General features: G+C 35.4%; 2 protein-coding genes across 7 annotated transcripts; one reads left to right on the forward strand and one right to left on the reverse strand.

Annotated features, from left to right (window-relative positions):
- Positions 1–374: 374 nt before the first annotated feature.
- LOC126871727 (broad-complex core protein isoforms 1/2/3/4/5-like) lies at positions 375–20,539 on the reverse strand. 4 transcript variants are annotated; one of them, XM_050630870.1, is made up of 6 exons: positions 20,391–20,539; positions 20,035–20,229; positions 19,762–19,959; positions 19,163–19,673; positions 19,030–19,089; positions 375–4,119 (listed from the first exon to the last, which is right to left on the reverse strand). In XM_050630870.1, exons 2-6 carry the CDS (start codon positions 20,218–20,220, stop codon positions 3,836–3,838), a joined length of 1,239 nt encoding a protein of 412 aa, XP_050486827.1. In that variant the 5' UTR covers positions 20,221–20,229; positions 20,391–20,539; the 3' UTR covers positions 375–3,835. The 4 variants fall into 4 exon arrangements, with proteins under 4 accessions (XP_050486827.1, XP_050486824.1, XP_050486825.1 ...); XM_050630867.1 differs by lacking the exon at positions 375–4,119 and adding an exon at positions 5,174–8,596; XM_050630868.1 differs by lacking the exon at positions 375–4,119 and adding an exon at positions 9,607–10,801.
- A 215-nt stretch (positions 20,540–20,754) lies between these two features.
- LOC126871707 (conserved oligomeric Golgi complex subunit 4) lies at positions 20,755–24,450 on the forward strand. 3 transcript variants are annotated; one of them, XM_050630810.1, is made up of 10 exons: positions 20,755–20,903; positions 21,620–21,817; positions 21,921–22,295; positions 22,360–22,568; positions 22,652–22,847; positions 22,937–23,184; positions 23,253–23,475; positions 23,549–23,815; positions 23,895–24,080; positions 24,147–24,450. In XM_050630810.1, exons 1-10 carry the CDS (start codon positions 20,769–20,771, stop codon positions 24,402–24,404), a joined length of 2,295 nt encoding a protein of 764 aa, XP_050486767.1. In that variant the 5' UTR covers positions 20,755–20,768; the 3' UTR covers positions 24,405–24,450. The 3 variants fall into 3 exon arrangements, with proteins under 3 accessions (XP_050486767.1, XP_050486768.1, XP_050486769.1); XM_050630811.1 differs by having other exon boundaries at positions 21,620–21,781; XM_050630812.1 differs by lacking the exon at positions 20,755–20,903 and adding an exon at positions 21,332–21,546.
- Positions 24,451–24,469: the final 19 nt, after the last annotated feature.

Here is a 24,469-nt window from a genome sequence, read left to right on the forward strand (position 1 = left end):
CCACCCTGGCGAATGCAAACTCCATTCCGGTATCCTTGTGTGTGCCTCTATAAATTTATATCTTCCTATAACTAACGCTGCAATAACATTATATCGCAATAAATATTTCGAGACGAATTTTAATTCTTTCAGAAGTACTTCGGCGATTGTTAAATACTAACATAAATGATTTTAACGAACTTGTTTTCTATACGCGTAACGAATGATACTTCAAATCTCACAAGTCTACTTATTATTATATAAACTAGTATATAGAGTAAAATAATGGATATCACAAGGATAACCTGAGATTCTTAACCAAGTATTAAATGTAAAAATTCTCAAAATTTGATCAAGAATTTTTAGTTGTCCGGTTGTCGGAGATATTTCCAAGAATCCCAGGAACATATATGTTTCGCGGTATACTGGTCGGTTTTTACCGCAATGCGTATTGTCTGTGAAACTGTAAAATATTCACTTTCCTACTATATTAAAAAAAAAAAAAGAAAAAAAAAGTAGGAAAAGAAAAGAAAAGGCAAAAGGAAAGAGTATGTTCACACACCACAAGCAGTACAGAACCGTAATTAAGAATACATTTAAAAGAAGATAATTGGTTATGTTCACATTTATATCTTTAATTGCTTATAAATAAATACCATAAATCGAGTTGAATGTTATTAGAACGCATCTAAGACTTAATATTGTATCCAGTACGTAAGAGAAATGCATCGAACCTATGTCTGTTCGTAAATTTTTGCCTCGATCGTAATTTCTATTTGATATATGCATATCACTTTCCCGAAAGATATCAACACTGGAACTTCCATTGTAAATTGATTTATTTACATTGCTGTAATAACATTTTAAAGCATACTGTTATGTCACTTTTAACTCACAAGCTCACAATTAATACATATACGTAACACGTTTTTAAATCGAAATGAAAAGCTTGCTACTACCGGCGCAATTATTACTTGACCATGTTATCTATAGACAGTTTGCATTTGTCCGTCTAGGTACGTGGTGCGTTCCGCGTTCGCGATATATGGTTAACCATGGGTTTATGAAATAAAGTTTCCACTCAAACATGATATCTATTATGTATATCGTTCCTTTCGCGAAAGCTACCCATGACCTGTTAAATGAAATTCGTTAATGCAAACACATCGTTCTGATAAATGCATTTAGTTCTTTTTTGCGTGTGTGCTTTAAAATACGACAGCTGCTTAAATATAATTTAATCGATGCGACGATAAGACAATTGTTGGTTGTGAAACCAATTTAGTAAACTATCATTAACACGTCAACTATCGTGCGATATACATCGTATAAATTCACGCTGTCACTCTAACATCTTACTTAATATCTAAAAGAAAAACGCATTGCAATCAAGTACATGTTTTACTTAATATTTAGTTAATGGCATAAATTCAGATCGATCGTTTACGAGATATCTCGAAAACTTCGACTTTACCTTGAAACTTGGTGCGATTCTCAACAGCGAACATCTATGTTTAGAACTACGCGTAACTCTACGATTAAGTGCTTCATCGTGCATAAACAATGTCTTTCATCGGACAAATCGATCTCTCTTTACGTATAATTTTGTATCGATAGTTGAAACGGAATGCCTGTATCTCGCGAATCAATCAATTCGAGGATAAAGTAAGAAGCACATCTTATAATTCCCATTCAGATGCACGTAATCGAAATGACGCTTTACGTTCATTATTTTTTAATTAAGATTTACTGTGTCGCATTACAAATCTAACGTACAATAGTTTCACTATATTCAAGCTTGAACATATCGTTCTAAAATATTATCGAGTAATTACCCCTTATTTAATTTTATTTATTTCTAAGAATTTCATTAGATATGATCTACTCACGGGGATTAAGTAGAATTTCCGTAAGGCTTATAGCGTAGAATAATCGAATAACTTAAGTTAATTAGCATTATCGATAAAATTAATTTATAAAAAAGCGACACGCACGACACTTAAGCGGTAAAGTTGGAACTTTTGAATGGTAACGCGACACTTCTCGACCTCGTAAATCGCGAAAGAAAATAATATACGAATAAGAACGAACGAGTTAAGAGACACAATCCGAACCGTATCAAACGATCGAAAATTACATTCTCGTCATATGGATTATCGGTGAACGAATCGTTTCGTTCAATTTTATACAGAGACAATGTTTACACGAAGCCACAGACGAAAAGAATAAAACTTTCAGTTCTCTTATATTCTCTTATACGCGTTCAACTGTGGTAAACATCTGGAAAGTTAATATGTAAAATGTAAAACTAGATAATTGTGTGTAAGGCACTGTCTATGCGATCCTTCAAAGTAGCTAAGTTCATCCTTATCGAAAAAGAAAACTCGAGCACGCGAATAACAGACGTGTAAACAGAGTCAGTGTAATATCAATATCGAGGTTGTTATTTAAAACGATTTTTACGACGAGTACCGCATGTTTCATTTGAATCGAGTACATTATGAGTGGAAAACGGTCGGCTGCTCACAAGTATAGCTTCTACTGAGTCGCAACATTTAGTTGTAATAATACGCATCTAAAAGTCTCGAAGAACGCCATTACTTGCACGCTAATGCAACGCATTTGACTCGACCATCCTGTTACTCGCATCGAAATATCGTAATTCTTCTATTGATGATATGGATATCTTGTATTTCATACGTTCTATCGCCTGTCGACTAATGTACACAACTGCAAGTTCGTCTGCACACTGTCGATAATCATCGCTTATCGAAAAAACTGTATTATCATCGATTTCGCAGTGTTTCATTGCGAACACAATAGTTATCGAGGTTTTTTAACGCTAACGTGTTAATAATCGGGCGCGTAACAGAGATCCGTATGAAACATTGTCAACTTAAAAGTTTGTATCGTAAGCGAAGATACGATAAGAGAAAGAAACGTATTAACAATGGCTTAAAGTACTGTACAGTATTGACTAGAATTTTTATAGAGCGGAGACGCGTTAATAACGTTACACATTGCAATTAAATCTTTCGATTTCTTATCGCTTTACACTAAAAGCATAACGATGAGAAACGAAAGTAATATAAAAGCATACGCGCCATGTGACTGTTCGCATCTCTGAAAGTCGAAAACGCATGTTACCAGTATAGCAAAGGGGTAAGTATTATGTATCAGCTTGCGAAAATCAGAGAATTAAGAAATCCGTGGATATTTATTTCCCGAAGAAGGAAACGTGTACTCCTAGCTTTCTGCAGTAAAAAAAAAAAAAGTCCAGCTTTTAGATACTGTACCAGAGGTTTCGACAGAATGAGATCGGGATTAGAAAATGATAGATACAAATTAATTAAGTCCCATGTTACTGTCCTCAAACTTTCTGCTTCACGCGAAAATTAACGGCAACGGTTAATATCATAAAATGTTACGCGAACGTTAAAATATTAAAATAAGAACTATGCAAGCAACGTAAGATTCTACAATTCTTGCCCCTGTCCGATTTTAATACTGTACATAGGGAGAACACGCTAACCAAATGGTTCACCTCAATGTGTACGAACGACAAAATACATGGCGAAACATCGGGTTATTTTAAAGGATGGTTCAGTAAAAGCGGGTTACTTCTCGGAGTAAAGAGAAAAGCGTTGACACATCGACGATGAACGACAACTAACGGACAAAGAAAAGGAGAAATGGCGGCTGAAGCTAAAGACAAAAGAAAAGAAACAGAAAAGGGAGAAATTGCCGAGGGAAAAGATCGGAAGATGTTTCTACTTGACGCGAACAGACAAGAAGAAAAACATAGGGGGACCAGGGCGGAGCGAGAAGCAACATTTCTCGACGCGTTCGAAAAAATTTACGAGTCCAATTCGTTTTTCGAGCTGCGCTGCTTCTGGATCGTTTTTTGCCATTGCATGTTATGTTTCAGACGCATGTGACGTCGCAGGTCGGTTCTACGACTGAGAGTGGTGTGACATAGGATGCAGGTAGTCTGGTTGCGATGCACTTCAAGGTGCTGGGTCAGCGAAGCAAGGTGCTTGTAAACGCTTCCGCAGAGTCTGCACGAAAAACGCCCTGGACCCTGCATCACCACTTGACCAGTTGTATCGCCAACATGCTTCCGATTGCGTCCCACCCCCCCTGCAACACATTAACAGCCACGTGACCCGCCGATTCCTCATTGCTTTCTAGGCAATTACATTTCATAAACAAATTGAGGGGACAGTAACACGTAACACAGACTAGATCATTGTTCTACCTGTGCTGGATGTACCGCCTTTCCAATCGGAAATGATAAATCACCATATATCGAATCCTCCGTTGATTCGCGTTTGTTCTCAGAGCCGACTCGTACGTATCGGTCGTGGCCGCGTCATCGTCGCGTCGATACGACAACACGATACGCACAGTAAATACGAAAACCGATCGCTTTATCCGGTTTGTGCGGCTCTGCGAGTTGCAATATCAACCAAGGATCCCTTTCGAATCATTACTTCGTTCCAGAAATATTTTTCATTTCATTCTATCTAATAATAATTTACATCGATGCGACACGATGTGATTCCGCGATCTTTATGTATCAACGTATTGCCACTAATATTATATGCAGTATATTAATGAAGTCCTATTGGTGTGTCAAAATTGAGAAACGAAAAAAAGAAACGTAGTAACTGTGAGAAGCGTGAAAACGTTAAAGCACAATTTAACATGGTACAGTGACAACCGCCAAAAGTAATAATTCAATTATACCGTGTTCAGAACAGAATCATTAATCGATGTTAATTAGATAGTTTTCCGTGTTCATTTACGAATATCAGTACTTGATACCTACATAGACTACGTTATAAATAGACATCGCTGAACATACGCAAAGTATTCTGTCACCTTCAGCTCTCGTTAGTTAACACAATAGGTGATCTTGATAATGCTGACTCGTCGAGCGTTTTATGTTTTGCAAACATTAGTTCTATCGCAAAATTTTATTGTACAATATCGTACGTGTTCAAGTTCGAGTAATAAAAAAATGCGAAGCTTGTATCTATCGTTTGTGCAACACGCATTGTATAAAGTGTAACAACTCGTTATATACTTACTCATCTAGATCGATTCGTATTAAAGTAACAAGTTTAGTAAGAACGTAACAACATCGAAATTTGAAACCTTCGATTATGTTTGAAAAAAGAACTCTGCAGCATTCACATTTTGAAACTTTATTCACACATATTTCTTTTTTTCTTTTTCTTTTTTTTTTCTTTTTTACTTACATTGTTAACTTGCATAAGCCAAACATAAGATCGTGTAATGATATATTATAATATTTGTATATATATTTTTTAATATATTTATATTTATATATTTGTATTTGTATATTTATATATATTTTTATATATATATATATATAGATACTTCTTATTTTTATAAATAACTAAAGAAGGAAATATCAATTTTTCTAAAGTAATAATTGGCAATCTTGTACTTATTTGTATTGTGGTTTCCGAGGAATGTGCACATTCGTTTCCTTTAAATTGAACGTAGACGTCTATCCATACACAAGTATAAGTAAACGCATGTACATTTCAATATATTTCCTGCTTCTTTTCTTTAATTTGTAAAGTAAATTAGTATAAATAAAATACGGAGAGGGGGGGGGGGGATAAAAGTAACATAGAAAGGAATATATCTCATCAAACGTTGACTCGTTCCTCTAATAAAATATCGTCAATTTTGAAAAAAGACGATTCGAAATTACACAATAAAACGTATACGTGCAAATTGTGCGAAGTAAAATATAATAAGCACGAGATACATATATATTATATACTCTCTCTCTCTCTCTATATATATATATATATGTATATATAGAACTATAGAACGCATGCGATCGCAAATTATAACTTAAGCATCATTAATTTGCACAAAGAAAATTTGCTTCTTCGCATAATAAAAGAACGTTACTAAACTGTTGACCCACCCGTTGACTACCACTGTGATGTTTGCATTTCTGTTGATAGAGATAGTGTTTCTTTGTAAATATCTTCGTATAGAAACTAAATAGAACAGAATCGTACAAGCATCGAAAATCAGCGGCGTAGTCAACGTTGTGATTAATTTACGACAATTGCGCTAAATTGTTCCCTTTTTAACATTTGTCAACTAGCTTCGATTTGTACTTAGTCACGTCACAATCAAGTTCCGCAAAATATAGATTTAACGCTATGCTCGATTTACAACGTGTTGAAGAACTTTGGCATACAGCGAACAAGAGATCATATCGCATGTTGTCTGTATATATAATCGAATAATAGCCTCTTTATAATCGTACAGAAGTAAACGACTCGAATCGAATTAACTCGCGTGATAGAAGCCAAGCTTCTTTCGATATTACGATTCCTCGGATTAAAATAAAACTCTAACATAGAAAAACGAAACCGAATTAAAACTAAAAAGAAAAAGAAACAAGCAAACAATAAGCATAATATAATAAAATTAACAAAAAATAACATAAAGTAAAGATATTAAACTCTTATATTCATATCGTCATAAACGTATAAACGAAAACAAAGTTCTATCTATATTTCGTAGATAGGCGAATATGTGCACGTATATGAATTCGGCAAGCCTCTGTGCTTATAATTAAAATAGTACGGCGTAATGAGTATGTTTAATATCATAAACGTATATATTATGGCGAAATTTTGGTCCGGGAGTAACATACGGATTCTCCCAGACAAATAAATGAGCAACATAATGCCAATTACTGTCAATGAAGAACAGCTTGGTCGCTAAATACAAATAAAGCTTTTGTTCGCTCCACTTGAAAAAGAAAGAGCAACGAAAATGGCACGTTTCTCTAGTACACAATTGTACTTCCAATCAACGATCGAATACATTTTACACGCTGCAACATCGTGAGTACGAATCGTTCCTTGCCTCGAAGAAGGTTTACGATCATACGCGAACAAGAAAACCATCAAGATCGATCGAGATGATTGAAAATAAAGATAGAAGCTTCTAACGGCCGATCCTGAAACTTTCGTCGAGGCGGAAAAACTTAATTGAAAAGACATCGAAGCTTCGAAAACGATCGAACGTTTCCGTTCAGTCTCATAGTCGATCTATCGTTCAGGACTCTGCGAAATTTGCATATTCACGGCCGATCGTACAAAGAAAGATGCACATTCCTCCTTACACGCTATTAAGTACCGAACTCATTTGACTAGATAAAATAATTTGCCTTTTTCTTTCTGTTCTACTGCATGTCTTTGGTTATAAAAAACGTTAATACAGGGTTTCCTCGTCATTACGCACGCGATATCTTCTCTTTCTTCTTCTTCTTCTTCTTCTTCTTCTTCATCTTCATCGTTTTCTTTTCCTCCGTCTTCGCCTTCTACTCCTCCCCTCTCCACCTCCTCCTCCTCCTCCTCCGTTTTCATATGCATATATGGATGTACATAAATGGACGTACACACACGCATGTGTACAAATGACTAGGGTATAACGTAAAGTGTAAGACAGGTGTCTTTAACATAGGCTTCCCGTCGACGACTAGAGTGACATTTCATGATATATACATTTCTAGCGAATTTCCGTGTTAAATTTGAAAAATAGGGCGCTCGTGATGTCCCGTTTCTCGATTAATCAAACAACACCGGAATGCTAATCTGCTATAGGTAAAAACGTAATAGCTTTTTGGTATGCTTAGCTCGTGGCTACGATACGTTGATTACTCGTTTAGCAGGAATAACTTTCACGCAAAAATATTCCGATCTTTCGATCGCAAATCATTTTGAACGATTCGATCGACAAATCGGATCGTATAAGCAAATATAAATAAATATACCTACGTGTTAGAATCTAAAGAGAAGATATTTATAATCGAAAGCATATGTTCGTAGGAGAGTTGACGCGTGCTATATCGACTCGAATAGTTTATACGTGTACGAGTCAAGAAAAAACATGGCAATGACAATAGGTGAGATATAGGTTCAAAGGAGAAGGGGACAGAAAGAGTGGAAGAATCGCGCGCGCGTTTATCCTCTTTTCCGTCGACGGGTGAGTGAATTCGGCAGGATATGTTCACACTAAGGAATAGGACTAGATGTGATTCTTTCGACGCTGCTTTCTCTAATGCGTATAGTAGTATAAGTAGCATTAGATTCGAGGCCAGCGGTAGGGCTTCCGACGTTTTGATGGGCAATCGCGGTGGAGGAGACGGAAATGGGCGTTGGCAGGGTGGTCGTAACATCGGTCGCCGTTGAAGCGCCGCTAACAGTGGAGACTATGGGAACACCGGGAACGGTGTTGGTGGACGCGGTTCCGGTTCCAGTTGGGGTTGCAGACCCAACAGCGGCTGCGGCTGCTGCGGCGGCGGCTGCTGCGGCGTTTGCGACTGCAGTTGCAGCGGCGGCGGCGGTCGTCCCGACGCCCAGCCAACCGTGCCGATTTTTTAAATGTCGCTTCATGTGCGTCGTGCGGCTCAGCACTTTATGACATACCGGACATTGAGTCGTTCCTTTGTGCATGTTCATGTGTTTGTACATCGAGTCCCGATTCCAAAATGTTTTACCGCAGAGTTTGCACGAATGCGACGGCTGTTCGATGACCACCGTACGAGAATCTAAATCAGATATAAACGTTCATGGTAGTACGTACGCCCATGTTGTGCGAGCAATCTGACACTCACGATTATTACGTCTATCGGTCTTTAATCTCGTGCTCTCTCATCTTTTTGCGTATCGTCGCTAAAGCGCGAACGATCTTCTACACAACCAATACTATTCTCATCGATAAGCATTAGAAAATATCGATCGCACGCGATTTTTCGCTGTTTTCTCTAATTCGTTCATTTCCTGTACCTTCCCTTCTTTCCTTCCTTTCTTCCTTGCTTCCTTCCTTCCTTTATTCTTTTTTTTTCCATTTTCCTTCTCTCCTTCTCCCTCCCTACCTCCTCCTTTCTCACTCTCTCTCTCTCTCTCTCTCTTTTTCTTTTATCTTATTCAATTATAATTACTTTTCTGTTATCCTACTTGCAATTCACTCGATCTATGCATCAACGGCTCGAGGAGACGAACGATAAGAAAAGGCAGCACACACGATGAGTTGTACAAGAAAGAGCAACCACGAGGTGGTAAACACGCAACTTTAAACTTTTGGAGCAATCATGCTACTGTGAATTGTGAATACAACGTTTGAACGACAACCAAACAATGTATATACGTACAAAAAATGTTCAATATTCATGCAGAAGAATATCAGAAATCCTATTTCAAGGTATATCGATCAGTTGCAGTTAGAAATGCAATTGAAAATCACAAAACAAGCATCTTGTAATTACGGTGATCACACATTTACCTTATATATGATACACAAGAAATTAGATTTTCTGTGAATTTTCGTTAAACGCCTGCTGTGTGCAGTGAACCGACAATCATGTATTCCTTTTGATGAATATACGTCTATTTGTGAGACTAGGTTCATGATAATGTTGTGAATATCGGGCGATAATCACGAGTCGTCATTGGTTACATTTTCGTGGACGCGGTTAACGCAAGCGCTTGTCAACGGAAAGAAAGGAAAAGAAAAAAAAAAATGAAAGAGCAAAAGAAAAAAAAAACAAAAAACGATACATCTTATACGACACTTTTATTTTTCAGACCACGCATGTACGTACAAAACAAAAAGCGATAACGGTGTATGGTAATTCTTTGCGCCAAACACATTCTTCTATAATATTTACAAGCTACGATGCAATGACTTATCTTTACATAATAATTTGTTCAACATTTATAACTATAACAAGAATTCCTTAGTAAGAAACAGAGAAATCTACCGTCTTACGTTCCGTACTTCCAAAGAGATGATTTGTATATTTGGGAAAGAATCGAACTCAGGAGCATGAAAGGCAACGTGTCGATTTACTGTTTCCCTCTCTCTATCTCTAGTATCGATTAATTAAGATATCTCTGGTATGTTTCGAACAAAGATAACAAGTATAAAAAATCAATCGGGCGTTCATGAAAAATTGTTCAACGATAAAATAATAAAATTATACCCAGAGGGTTTCCATAATTTATATATAGATTATATAATTATTATGTACACGATATGTACAAATTCAGTGATCATGGCGTAAGCCATACTGTGCAGGATACGTATTACTGTTTACGGAGTAATGGATATTCCATGCACATACGTGATAACACAGTTTTACGCTTGGTCGTTGCCGACTATCGTGATATGTGTACACGAATAAAATATGAAAGCGAATTGAAAGTAAGAGCCGAAAGAGAAGAAGCGAATGCAAATGATTGACATCGAAACAGTAGTGGATCGATTTCGGTATTTCCTCGCGTGGAATTAGAAGTACTAAATTAAACGTGAAATTCACAGCCTATGATAATATAAAACCAGCCTTACGATTCTTACAGTTTGTTATTCAACTGTTGTAAATGTCATAAGTATTTCTAGTTGCGTGAAGTTTCGTGTTATTTAACATTAATACCATGAACATTTAACATGTGACAGCGCATCGTATACTTCCGAGCGAAAACAGCCTGACAGATCGGACAAATTGTATCACCCCTATGTATACTACGATGATGCGCCAAAGAATCACCACGATTATAAGTACGACCGCAGACGTCGCATACCCAACGACCACTTCGATCATGAAGAGGCTTATGCCTACGTCTGATCCGCTCGTAGCCGAGGCTGGTCTGTTGCTGTTGTTGTGGTCGTTGCTCCTGTTGTTGCAACTGCTGCTGCTGAAGCTCGTGTTGATGCTCATGATGATTCCCAATGGGCGTTGTATCGTGCGTAGATTCTGCGCACACAATCCAAATTGTTCCCATACACACAGACAGCTTCGTACTTATGTGATAAAATTTCACTGTTTTGCATGTTTCGAATCTTGAAAACGGGATTTTAATGTTTTCTGCGGTTTCGTTCATTGCTTGCCCTTGCTCTGTATTATTTTCCTAATGTCAATCTATCATGGAAGTAACTTGGTTGAATTTTGACGCGTCGAATATCTTGAAAATAGCGATCGTGACTTTTGCCTCGCGAAAAGGAAGAAAAGAAATAGGAGCAAGGGAGTAAGATCGCGAAGGGGATACGTCGTAACGGACGGCTAAAAGACAGGCAAGCGATTGTTCGCAGAGGATTTAGGGCACGTATCGCAAATAACCATCGTCTTCTCGAGCGTGACTCGCCTCACGAAAGTATATCTGCTGTATAGCCACTGTAAGTTGAAAAATTCCCACAAGCATGTTTAACAAAGCGTCTGTTGCTAAAGAGAAAAGAGAAGATTTTCTCGAGTACCGGAACAACAAGAAGCTTGAAAATGTTAACGTTTCTGTATCGATAGCTACGGTAATACGAATAACCGAACGTTAAACGATCGATTTCAATGTTGTCCTTTCGTTAATTATCTTTATGATCTTTGAACGAGTGAAACAAGGGATGTAGTTTTTGGAAAGTTTTATTACAACTTTCTAACAGTGATTCAAATATGAAATATATCTTTCGAGACTGTTTTAGTAAATCGTATACAAACATCCTGTAATAACGTAAAACTTCCAGCTATAAATAGATACGATGTATTAAATTGTAAAAATTAAACGAATAGGTATAGCGCATCGCACCAACAACAGTCGCATTTCTCTCGTATTTCGAACAAGTAAATAATCGTTTACGAAATAAAACAAAGTATAGGAAACAAAAACTAAGATCGATCGAATCTTACTTTATAGCGACACGAGTAAAAAATATTAATTAATTCTTTGAATCGCTTATTTTCTAAATACGTTTTCTCTCTGAGGAACTTTACGTTTTCTCGCGTCATCTGTCGTTGATGGCACTTTGTTCGAGTCTACTGACATCAGTCTATTTAACACGAATACAGAAAACGATTGACAATAAACCAATCGATTCTTGCCAAAATCTCTCGTGTCTGTTCAAAGGTTTAAATATATCAAGATTTAATGCGAACGATAAATAGAAGAGGTACGCATAAGAGTATATTCCGGAGATTAGAACAGCTTAGAATCGATATGATACTGTTGAGTCAGAAAAAAAAACTATATATATATATATATATATATATGCATACATATATACATGTATATATATAAGAAAATAATAAATCACATTAAAAACAATCACGTTGGAAACGTTAATGTTTGGTCCAGAGACACGCGATGGTCACCGATCAACAGTATCACGACGATATCGATAGTTCAGCCGGTTCTTTCTATCCGAAAATAAAATATAAGGACGATAAAAAATAAATGTCTCCTCACGAGGCAGTACTATGCGATCACTTTCGAAAGTTCAATTTAGCGTCGACACTGAACGTGCACTTGTGGATGCGCAGCAAATGAGCCTTCATGTCGTAACTTCGACTGAAGATGCGCTGACAAATCGGGCACCTGGTTTGCCCTGTATGCAAGTCCTTGTGCAGTGTCAACGACATCGGATGCTTGAAACCTTTCCAACAAATTCTACAGCGAAACAATAATTCTGTATCCGTGGACTGACCGTAGTCATCGTCCGAGACGAGGTCCGCGGTTGCAGGACCGGCGCTACCACCCCCGCCCCCTGCGGTATCTCCTGCTCGTTCTACAAATAAACACAAACACACAAGATCACCTCTATATTAACTAGAACACACTATGTGCCGTATGCAAACTTAGATATCGCGTTCTCGACAAGAGACACGATACCGTTCAGTATCTTTCACCTCTGCTTCTTACGCGGTCGTTACGCGGTTTAGTTCTTACGAAAACACCGAAAAATCTTTCCTTTCCTATCGTCTCTGTAACCGCAAACGCGAACGCGAACGCGAACACGAACACGAACACGGACACTGATATGGATGCGAATGCACAGATCATTTGAAATTTCAACGATCCACGAACTTTTTCTTGGTATTCGCGACGATGGATCGTTTACTTTCCTTCGCGATTTCGGGCACGGTCGTTCACACGATGTGCGTTGAAAGCTTAAGCTGATTAGATTAAATCTAATTAGACCATATAGAGAGACAGAGAGCATATGACACCACCGAAAGGAGATACAAGCCCGACAAGGCCCCAGGCTATTGAAATACACCGAAACTACCAACCACACGATATACATATAATATACTTCTAATATTGTAATAACTCCATTTATCAAGGAATGTGAAATTCATTTCATTTTCCTTTCCTTCCTCCATCTTCGTTTGCGCGTTTACTTACTCCTTTCCAAGGATCGTTCGCGTGACGTGGGTTTTAAGGAAGATAAGCTGTCTTCAATTACAATATCGCTTCGATTCTTTTTATTAGAAAGTTCGCATGTGTTTCACAACTTTCTTCTAAAGTTGTTCATTCGAACCGAATCATTTACAACGTTTCACGTTGCGCTTTTTATCGACCCAACGCCTTACATAACACGAGTATTTGAAAGAAATTAATTGGACGGCATTTTATACTTGCGAATTCTGACTCTTTGTGAACCTTATAAATCGACAAATTTGATTCTAAAAAATCTATGCTAGCGGGAAGATTAAATCAACCAGTTCTTCATACTATGAGCGATGTGTGCAACGATGAATGTCAGTCTATAAGTGCTCGTACTAGAAAGCACGCTATATCGTTATTCGCCTTATGATTAAGTCCATCAGATACATACAAATACAAAAAGCATTCATTCGACACTATTTAGCCATTAACAAACTTAATTATACGAGATCTTCGGAACGTTACGACAATGATAACGATAATGAACGTAGGATTTTTATAAAACGCCTTTTTCTCTCGTAGTTTGTACCAACGAAATGGTTACTCCTGACTCAATAATAGTAACCGCGTGACACAGAAATTCCACGTATATGTAACTGTATGATTAAACAAGTTATTTTCACCAACTAGTCGACTTATCGCGTAATGAGTAAGCTGCTTACTTTTCACATATCTATAAGTTGAATATAATTGGACCGTGATTATTGTAACGAAATCGTTAAATATAATGACGTTCGACTTACAATGTGAATGTTTCGTGAAATGTACCAAGATACAAATAAAAATGATGGTAAAAATGACAAAACAATATATGCGTAAAATATCACCACATATGCGTACCTCGTAAAAGAAAAAAAAGAAAAAAAAAAGAAAGAAGGCCGAAATAGACATTGGTACTCCGACGAAGGTGACCAAGTATTTGTATCTAAGTACCATCGACAAAGAGTCGTAGAGCATTATCATATAAATCGATAACGAATTTACTCGTCGCAGTCTTATGTAGGTATAGAGTGAAAATTAAATTAAATAACGTTTCTTCTATTATGCTAGTGTGAGCATATGAGACAATCAAGCCATCGAGCGCGATCAAGTTACTAAATATAAAATACAAACGGTTTGAAGGAATATCCATTGTTTGGATAATAACCGGTCAGTTAACTGATAATTTACGACTAATATGAATTATAAATAAGCACTAAATTGTTGTTACATTGTAAAAAATAGTTGACAGGTGGACAATACTTGCAACGAAGCAAGATCGTATTCGGAGTATGATAGGTTTCGAACGAGAACGTTCATTGTTACTTCCTTCACGAAGTAGCCTCTGTGCCGAAAGACCAGAAAATAAACGATTAAAGTATTCTCATTGTTGAATAGATTGAATTGTACACGCGCGCGCGCGTACATTATATTAAAATAACAAAAATGAAAACGCAACACTATCACCTAAACGTATTATGCATTTCCTAGCTGTTTCGGCGAGAAGGTTGCGTGCAGAACGACCACGCGTCCACATCGAGAACACGCGAAATGCGCTTCGCACCCAATAATTTTGCGGAATAAAACCGACGATCACAAGGCACGAAAGAGATTACCGGTTGAAAACTAACGTGGAGAGTAAACGTACGAAAGCAGGATAATAAAATTATTCGCGATCGCATCAGAAACAGAAGGAAAAAGAGTAAAAAAAAAAAAAAAATCATACGTTTGCTAATAAATACACATGCGTACAACTTGGCCGAAATATAACATTTTCGGTATCGACCAAAGAGGAAAAAAGAAAAGAGAAAAGAAACCAACAAAGAATGTTGTTCCCGTTCTAATGCTCATTTTCTCCCTCTCCCTTTCCCTCTCACCCTCTCTCGCTTTCTCTCTCTCTCTCTCTCTCTCTCTCTTTCTCTCCTCTTTTTCTCTTCTTCTGTTTATTCCCCTGTTGTTTCTCACTATCAATTCACGTCGTTTTCCCTTGTCGTAGATGTAACATACAGAGAAAGTCGAAAAGCACAAGGGGTGTGTGATTAGTCGAGTAACGATATTAACTCAGGGTGGTCGGAGGGGGCGAGTTGGTGCTATGGGGGCGGGATGTGCGGGATGGCGCGCATTTTGTGAAAATCGACGAAACATGGCCAGCGGCACAAACAGGCATTGCAGGGCCAACATTTGAAGCGCGTCTGCCTGAGTTTTCCACGTGATGTGACCATTCCGCGCTGCTTGCAGTGTACACATACTTTTCCGTGACCGTTTGCTTTGCTGAGGCTATGCGGCTGACCAGATACGTACGTAATCCCTCCTGAAGAAAACACATTGGCCAAACACTTCGGTTAGTCAATTCTTAAGTATATGTGCACATGCAGGCAACCATTAGTAAACAAATTTCTTTAACGACCAATCCCAGCACCAACCAATCCCGTAGCCGTGAAAGCCAGTCTAGAGTATCAGCGATACCAATACCAACGATATATTTTTCGTACGTGTATGCGTGTATTTAGATGGAAATGTAACATTGCCAGGTGCTAGCCGAATCTGTCGATCACCGGTCTTTCCTTCTCGTTTCGTGTTTCTCTTCTCGAACTCCTCGATCGATGCTTCCCGTCTCGATAATAAAATCGTTACATTTTTAACTTTTTCTCCTTGCTACCACCCCTCCCTATTTCCCCTCCTCTTTTTCCCTGCGTTTGCAACGCAGTCTGGCAACTATCACGTATCATACGTGCGTTTGATACATTTTACATACGTATATAGTACGTATATCGCGCGAATGCTGCTCCTTCCCATTCGAAAATCAAGTCCTTCGTGAATCATCTTTCTCTTTTTGTCTTTGATCGTCAAAAAAAGCCGTTCGTTCACATGTATTTCTTTTAATATATCTTTTATTTTATTTTGTCATTTTTAACTTCGTTACGTGCCTCTGCTGATCATCGTTCGGAAATCGTACTCCCTGTTCGGGCATGTGTACGTTTACTCTCTGCGCTCCGAGATTTCTTATTTGCATGAACGTAAAACGACAATGTCGTTAAAGATTTGAAAGTATCAAGTTGAAGCCTGCCTGGTCGTTTTTATATAGACAGAACAATATATTAAAATTCTGATAAACGATTGTGTTACGCTTGGGTAATCGACTGTAAGTTTGAAGATCGATCGACCGACGCTTCATCGTCTTGATAAATAATTCTTCGATTCAGTATGTTATCGCCAATTTGCTGGAGAGCAATGGGTCGGCACACGATTACAATTTAACATCGCTTCACGCTCAGTTATAAAAAAGTTTAGCGCGTACAGCGCGAGCAAAGGAGAGTAATCCACGCACACACACACAACACTCGTAATTCTAATATAGAGCATCAGTTCGATCGCCCTTCCGCGCATTAATAATAACATACAAACATCCTCCTGTATCGTCTATATCGTTATTTACATGATTATTTCACGCCTGAAATATTGTTACATGAATTGTGTACACGATCCTATTCCTTTTTCGGTTTACAGTTTCCGAACGGAATTTTCAATACAAAAATTCTTCTAGAAACCCTGTTTCCGGGCCTGTTTCCGCACGCAAAGGTATAACTATCGGTAGACATTAAATTCGCGTTTGTTCGAATAATTCATGCTCCTGTTTTAACGATCAAACGATAAACACAAAGAAGCTTTGCTTACCTACCTGCCGAAATTGACTTTTGAACAGGTCAAATGTATTTCGGATCGGGTCGCGTTAAAAAATTCTTTGCGGAACAATTCGAATTATATCATGTCTGAAAATAATCGCGCTGTAACAATTGACTTTGACGTTTCTACATAAGAAATGAAAGTTTATTGGCAAAATAATTGAACGTTCAGTGAAATAAACATAATACTCCCATTCCTATCGTGTTTCAAAGGCTCATCGATTCGACCTGAATATCGGATACCCACGCACCCACATTGAGTTTTTCGAATTTACGGTACATTATATAAAAAGAAGAAATGAGTATATAACAAGATGTTCGGATACAGAAAAGGATCATTTACATGCCATTATCGCCAGCACCACCACCATTGCTACTTACTTCAAATTAGTTCTTTTACAAGGCTACGAAGTTTTGTTGTAAAGAAAAAAAAAAAAAAAAAGGGATGAATATACAAGCTTGCAAGTTAATCTTAAATAGCAATACAATTAAATTTCACAAATCATACGAAAATCATAGATAAAGGAAAACGAAATAAGTATTTCATTTACAAATGTGAATTTCAATCGATGCGTCGAATTCATAGCATTGGAATATACACAGAACCGTGTAATAAATAATCTTTTGTTTTTTCTTTCTCTGAATTTTCATCCATACTTTCGTTATATTTACATGAACGATAGAGACAACGATGAAATTAATGAATTTAAGATTAACTTTGCATGCAAGTGAAATCAACATGTGAGATATGTATGTATTTGCACCACACACGTGCGTGCGTGTCCTGCGTACAGTTCTGCGGATTCAAAGAAATTACCTCATACCAGCGTTGAAAGATATTTTAGTGTATACACAGAAATATGCTTACAGTTAGTGCTCGGAAGGAACGCAGTAGTGGCTTTATACGAGTTATTAAGGGAATGTTGATGATTGTCGGCACACATACAGCACTTGGCAATGCTTACTAATATCTACAGTTCAACCTACACCCGAGTGCCTATGCCATACATTTACATCCAAAAACCATGCATATTTTATATTATAGTACAGTTAAATGATTAACGGAAATAAAGTAACATTTTTTCACAATAGAAAATGCATTTTTTTTTTAATGATTCCAAGATATTTGCATCGATATTTTACTACACGATCGTTTTAGTTAACCCGATCCTGATGTTTTTATTAAAATAATAAATTTACAAACAAAAAAGGTAAAAACTATTTTAAACGTAAGATTTAAAAAATCTGATATTCGATAAATTATAATATTTTTAATGCGAGTAAACTTTTTCATAAAATTTTTAATTTCTTGTTTTTTTTTCATAAAATCGAATCTATAAGTAATAACTGGAATTTTTTGTCTGAAACCTATTCATCTTGAATTGATAACAAATCTTTGCTGCAACCACTATTAATGGCTTTAACTTTATCAGTGTTTTGTTAACAAATTTTTTATGTGTAACGATAATAGAAAACTGTATCTACATTCTATTAAATTTTTACACTTTACGTCATAAGAAGTTCACGCAACTTTCTTTCAAATTAAGTATATAATAAAATTAATCCCCTTTCTTCTATGTATATAGTCTGCATAATTTTATCATCAAATTCCGAATAATTTAAAATAAATAGAAGTTATATGTAAAAATACGCATAAAAACAATTTTGTACCCATATTCAAGTAGTTCTTTATAATATACTAATGATACATATATTGTAGGACAACCATAGTTCGGTGAAACGAAAATTGTTTTTTTCACGTTTATAAACATAAAATGCACTATCTATCGATAATTAAATATCATTTTAAAATTAATTAGGGATCATTAGCATCAGCAATATATGGGTACAAAACTTAAAGTTAGTTTGCAGTGCCATTTCTCTTAATTAAATCTTCGATATAAATATCAAATATCATCATATTTGATTCAAATTGTTGTACTAGGAATTACAGATTCTATTATGTTATGTACATTTTATTGATAATAACTTCTTAATACAGTTCTGGTAATTGTTAACATTTATTTTAAAAAATTAAAAGATATGGCACAACCTTATATCGTGTGTCATAGTAAGATAAAGTAAATACTGATTAGGGAAACACTTACCCTGCACTGCTTCTTGTGTTAATCTTTCTCCAGAAGTACTAGGTTTCGAAAGCAAGTGCCCTAGTTAACAAACGAGATTATGCAACATATCCCTCTATGCTTTAAAGATAAAATAAAATAATAAAAATCTTACCAACATCAGTTGTTTGATGTTTGAGATCCAAGCTATCTGAAGTAGACTGATTGCTCGAATAAAATGTCTGAGTGATATCAGGTTTCTGATCATGATCAGGAGTATTAGATGATGTATCTTCTATACCAATCTTATTTAGCGAACTGTCTCCCAAACTTTGTTCTTCGTAACTACAGCTACTTCCATCTTGTACTAAATATTCAGGCATTTCCAACTTTAAATTTGGCATTAGTGGTATTATTTCAACAGGATCCGAACCAGTCGTTGATTGATTTTCGGAAGTTTTATTTTCAGAATCTTTTGAAGATAAAGCATTACTTATAGTCTTATCCACATTTGTATTTGCATTTTCTCTACATTTTCGTCTTTTGCTCGGTGGAGCATCAGGTTGTAAGTCAACAGCATGATAAGGCATTGGAGATGAAGGTGACTTATTTCTCTTGTCTGCTGATGTTTTGCTAGAAGCATTTTGAAGTTGAATTTCAGGTTCATTAGGAATTTCTATGTCATCCTGAAACACAGTTTAACGCGATACAAATGTATTATTTTAATTTAAGCAGAAAATATCTAATCATATTTAACAATTTTGAAAAACATACCTCTACTAAACTATCATTATCTTTTCCTGTACCATCGGTAAGGCCCTGAACAGCAAGCAGTTCAGCAGTTGTTAAAAAACTAGCTAATTGTTCCTGAACCACATTTACTTCACCCTGATACATAAAATCAACCAATGCAGCCAAATCATCAAATTTTACATTACGAAATATTATAACAGGATGCTGACATGGATTTTCCTAAAATAGAATAAGTATCATTTATAAAATATATGTTAACAGTAATAAATTATTAAATTCTTAATTTCACTCTACCTTAAATAAATCTCTAAAATATGTACTACATGCAGATAATAGCATTTTGTGTGCTCTTATTCTTTTTCCTTCGCAGCTTAAAGTTACATCAACGAGATCTTCTTCTGTTCTCAGTGTATCAAAAGCACAAGTAATATGTTTTAAGTAATTATTCCACCTAAGAGAAAACTGTTGGCTCGAACCCATGCTGCTTTTCTGAAATAAGACAGCAGTATTGTCCAAATGTAAAAAAAAACATTGACAACTTTAACAAAAGTGTATAATCACAAAAATTAGTATCTGCATAAAATTCATAGAATATAAGTTACATTACATATTGTAATTTCCATATTTAATAGTCTTAAACAATGGTTTACCGTATTTGCAATTAACGAGCTCCAAAAATAATGAGTCAGGTCAAAAATTTGTAGTCTTTAATATGTAGCACGATTAAATTGTCAGTAACGATCCTAAAATGACTACTGAAGTGATGAAATTATTTAAAAAGCGTGGAAGTAGCGTTGACTTGTTAGTCCTGATACGTTTTGCAAAAAATAAAAACTGTAAACAGTAAAGTGGAATAAAATTTCATGGCACTGTAGGAGGTTTCACGGGTTCCGCATGTAGATGAAAAGTGGCGTCGTTCAACTAAATGATTTCAACGTTATGTAATTGCATCGCGCCAGACGATCTTATGCACGTTAAACGATTTTTCACAGAATTCTGTCACTTTAGAAGTTGCACTTTTCGATTAAATGACAGCTGGTAGCCATTTTCCTTCAGGAAAACGCGTAAGATGCGCGGAAAGAACTCAACTTCCTTCACAAACCACGCGCGATGCGTGGGACGATTCGATGCATGTGTGGAACACCTTAAAGGCGTTGTCATTGGTGAATTTTCATTTATACTGATATTCATGAATACGATTGATCTCGATTTTTATTCGTTCGAGTATACTTTATATTTCATTATAAAAATATTCAAAATTAATCAATATCTAGCAAAATTCTTTTAGGATGTTTCGATTATAAAGATGCAATTTTCTAGCTTAACCAAAATTTAAATACTGTTACTATTAGTTTTTCATATTTATTATATGTATCATTGAAAACAATAAAATATATACTTTAAAAATATGCTACGTTTATTCGTTAATATAATCATAAAAATTGTCCAATTACAAAATAATGTAAATTTAAAGATTCGGCCATTATTGAATTTTGCAATTATTCATCATATATGTCATAAAATGTTTTTTGAATACGATAGATTATAAATTTCTAGCCACATATGTATATATATATACGTAGCCGTATACATACATACATATATATATATATACGGTTAAATCGTCTTTCCCTTATGTTATTATCTAGTATGATGAATTTCGCGGCTTAATAAAATTGTTGAATTTTAAACTATTCTAGGTGTAATGTAAATCTCGTATTCTGCACTAGTATAATGTGTATCATGGATTTATCTCCAAATCAAGACAATTTGACACATATACTTAATAAATTATCAGAAGATGAGGTTTCATCATATCTTCTTTCCAAATTTGATTCTTTCATTTGGATTTTTAAAAATCAGGTGTATTTAATTACAGGTTAAGATAGAAAAAAGTTTAGAAAATATACTTTCAAAACAATGTCATGTAGAAGCAAAACTCCAAAGTATAAGTAAGGTATTACCTAATATTGTTATAATACGGACAGAAGGAGAAAAGTTCTGTAATATGATTAGACGTACTAATGAATTAGCAGAAAATGTAAGTGCCAAAGTAAGACAATTGGATTTAGCAAGAGTAAGTTGAGCTGCAATATTGACTACGCTACTGATAATAATTTCATTATTAAGTTGTTTATCATATAAAGCATCAAGTTTAATTACTTATTGTTACATTATAGAGCAGAGTATACGAATGTCAAAGACGTGTTAATGACATTCTTGATTTACAACTATGTAGTGAAGGAGTAGCTATGGCATTGTGTAATGAAGATTATGAACAAGGTGCAGCACATGTTTATCGTTATTTATCAATGGATCAACAATTATTAGAAAGAACAGCTGAAGACATTTTGATGGATCACACTAGTGTCAGTTGTTCTCTAATTACATTACAACAAGCTGCATTACAACTCAGAACTGTGGTTACACATAAATTTGATGAAGCAGTAAAATCAGAAGATCTTGCATCTGTTGAAAGATTTTTCAAAATATTTCCTTTATTAGAGATGCATACCGAAGGCCTTAAAAAGTTTTGTAGTTATTTATGCACAAAGGTAATAAATTATATGATTTTTTAAATGCTATAAAGTTTATATAACTATATAGTTCTAACATCAGTTGCAGGAAACAGCTCAAAAAAATTTAAAAGCAGCTCTGGAAATAAAAAGTAATGATAAAAGGGCATCAGTTATTTTTTCTGACACTATGACATTACTATTTGAAGGAATTGCTCGTATTGTAGAGATACACCAACCAATAATCGAAACATATTATGGTCCTGGAAGATTATTAACGACAATTTCTATTTTGCAAAAGGAATGTGACAGGTATATTACATGTATTTATATTTATAGCGTATATGGGGAAATTGTATGTACTTTCAAAAATATAAAATTTATGTTTTTAATAGACAAGTTAAAAAGATTATTGCAGAATTTATGAAACACCGATCTATATCTAAGAAAGTACAAATTGTAAATGATCATGTTCGTAAACCAAGTTCTGAAAAAGCAGATCCCAAAGAGTTTGACTTGTTATTGGGAGAAATTACTATAATGCATTCACGTGCAGAATTATACATAAGGTTCTTAAAAAGGAGGGTTAAAGTAAGTTAAATGTGTTTTAAATACTCTTACATACGTGAATATTTTTAAATACTTCAAAGTTCTATAAAATTATAACATTTTTATTCTAGAATGATGTAGAAATTAGCGTAACAAATGATGCACAATACAAAGATCTAATAAATGAATTCGAAAATATTATCAACAATTCTGATTTAGCACATGGTATGCAAGAACTTTTAGGTGCTTATCTTGCTTTAGAAAGATATTTCCTCGAAGAAAGTGTAAATAAAGCACTAGGAATGGATACCCTAGATCAAGATCAACAAACATCTAGTATGGTTGATGATGTTTTTTTTATAGTACAGAAATGTATTAGGTATTGACAAAATTTTATAATTTATGTTTAATTCAAGTACAAATAGAATACAAAATTTTCGTGTGTAGGCGTTCTATGTCAAGTTGGAGTATAGACGGTGTTTGTGCTGTAGTTAATATGGCTTGTGGAATATTAGAAGGAGAATTTGCAAACAGATTACGAAATCGATTGCGACAAGGTTATCCAGCAGGATACTTGGATCTGGCACAAGCTTACAGTGCCCTTCAAACAAGTATACAACATGGTCGTCTACAAACTTCAGATACGGAGCTCGCCCGTCTAATGTTTTTGGTAATATTAAGTACAAAATTTACAATTCTTGCATATTTTATATGTTAATTTGTTTTACGTATTTCATTCATAGACCTATCTAAATAACACCGACGTAAGTATCGAATATGTCGAAACGCTATGTAAAAGTCTTAGTACAGAAATAGATGCGACGTTTCCCAATATGCAAAGTAAAGAAAGAGGTAAAATCGACAGTTGTTTATCCGGTTTAAAAGGTGTTATGTCGATTTTACGAGCGGTTAATGATTATGGTCTAGAACAGTTACGAGTAAGCGCTGTCAAACCGAGAGTCACACCTTGGGTCGATGCATTCTTATCAGTGGATCATCATATAAACGAGGTAAACAAAGTATATAATCATAAGAAATGATTAAAATGAGTTACATAAAAAACTCGTAACAATTCGTTAATATCCATAGGATGACTTATTAAGATATGAAACAGAAGAACCTTTCGTACAAACTTTAATTATGAATTTAGAAGGTTTACTTCAAAGTTTTAAGGGAAGTTTAACAACATCTAATTATGATGCTTTAATTGGTCTTCTTACTGCTGAAGTAACAGCTCGTTTAGAAAAAGTTGTATTAAAGTCTACTTTCAATAGAGTATGTATATTTTATGATTTTATTTTAATCTTAATATTTATTTTCCAATAATCAATAATTTTTTAGGCAGGAGGTCTTATACTCGATAAAGAAGTAAGATCATTAGCAAGTTACTTAGCCGCTGTTACCTCATGGTCCGTACGTGATAAATTTGCACGATTAACGCAAATAGCTACCATATTAAGTGTTGAAAAAGTAGAAGAATTAGCAGATTATTGTGGTGCAGATGCAATAGCATGGAGATTAACACCTGCTGAAGTTCGACGTATTGCTTCTATGAGGATAGATTTTCGTCCCGAGGATATAAAAAGATTGAAACTTTAATTTTTGTTGGATTTTATTGGTATAATAAATGTTAATAAACAGTCAATTCATTTTAATATTTTTAT

This window comes from Bombus huntii, chromosome 12 (genome assembly GCF_024542735.1).
Source record: "Bombus huntii isolate Logan2020A chromosome 12, iyBomHunt1.1, whole genome shotgun sequence".
NCBI classification, from domain to species: Eukaryota; Metazoa; Arthropoda; class Insecta; order Hymenoptera; family Apidae; genus Bombus; species Bombus huntii.

What these genes read in the sequence shown, in the direction of transcription:
- LOC126871727 (XM_050630867.1), bottom strand. Translation starts at nt 20,220, where the DNA reads ATGGGTTCGAGCCAACAGTTTTCTCTTAGGTGGAATAATTACTTAAAA. An exon ending in ATAATGATAGTTTAGTAGAG is followed by an intron (nt 19,674 to 19,761) that starts GTATGTTTTTCA and finishes ACTGTGTTTCAG; the next exon opens with GATGACATAGAAATTCCTAA. An exon ending in ACATCAAACAACTGATGTTG is followed by an intron (nt 19,090 to 19,162) that starts GTAAGATTTTTA and finishes TTTGTTAACTAG; the next exon opens with GGCACTTGCTTTCGAAACCT.
- LOC126871707 (XM_050630810.1), top strand. Translation starts at nt 20,769, where the DNA reads ATGACAGCTGGTAGCCATTTTCCTTCAGGAAAACGCGTAAGATGCGCG. An exon ending in GACAATTGGATTTAGCAAGA is followed by an intron (nt 21,818 to 21,920) that starts GTAAGTTGAGCT and finishes GTTACATTATAG; the next exon opens with AGCAGAGTATACGAATGTCA. An exon ending in GTAGTTATTTATGCACAAAG is followed by an intron (nt 22,296 to 22,359) that starts GTAATAAATTAT and finishes TTCTAACATCAG; the next exon opens with TTGCAGGAAACAGCTCAAAA.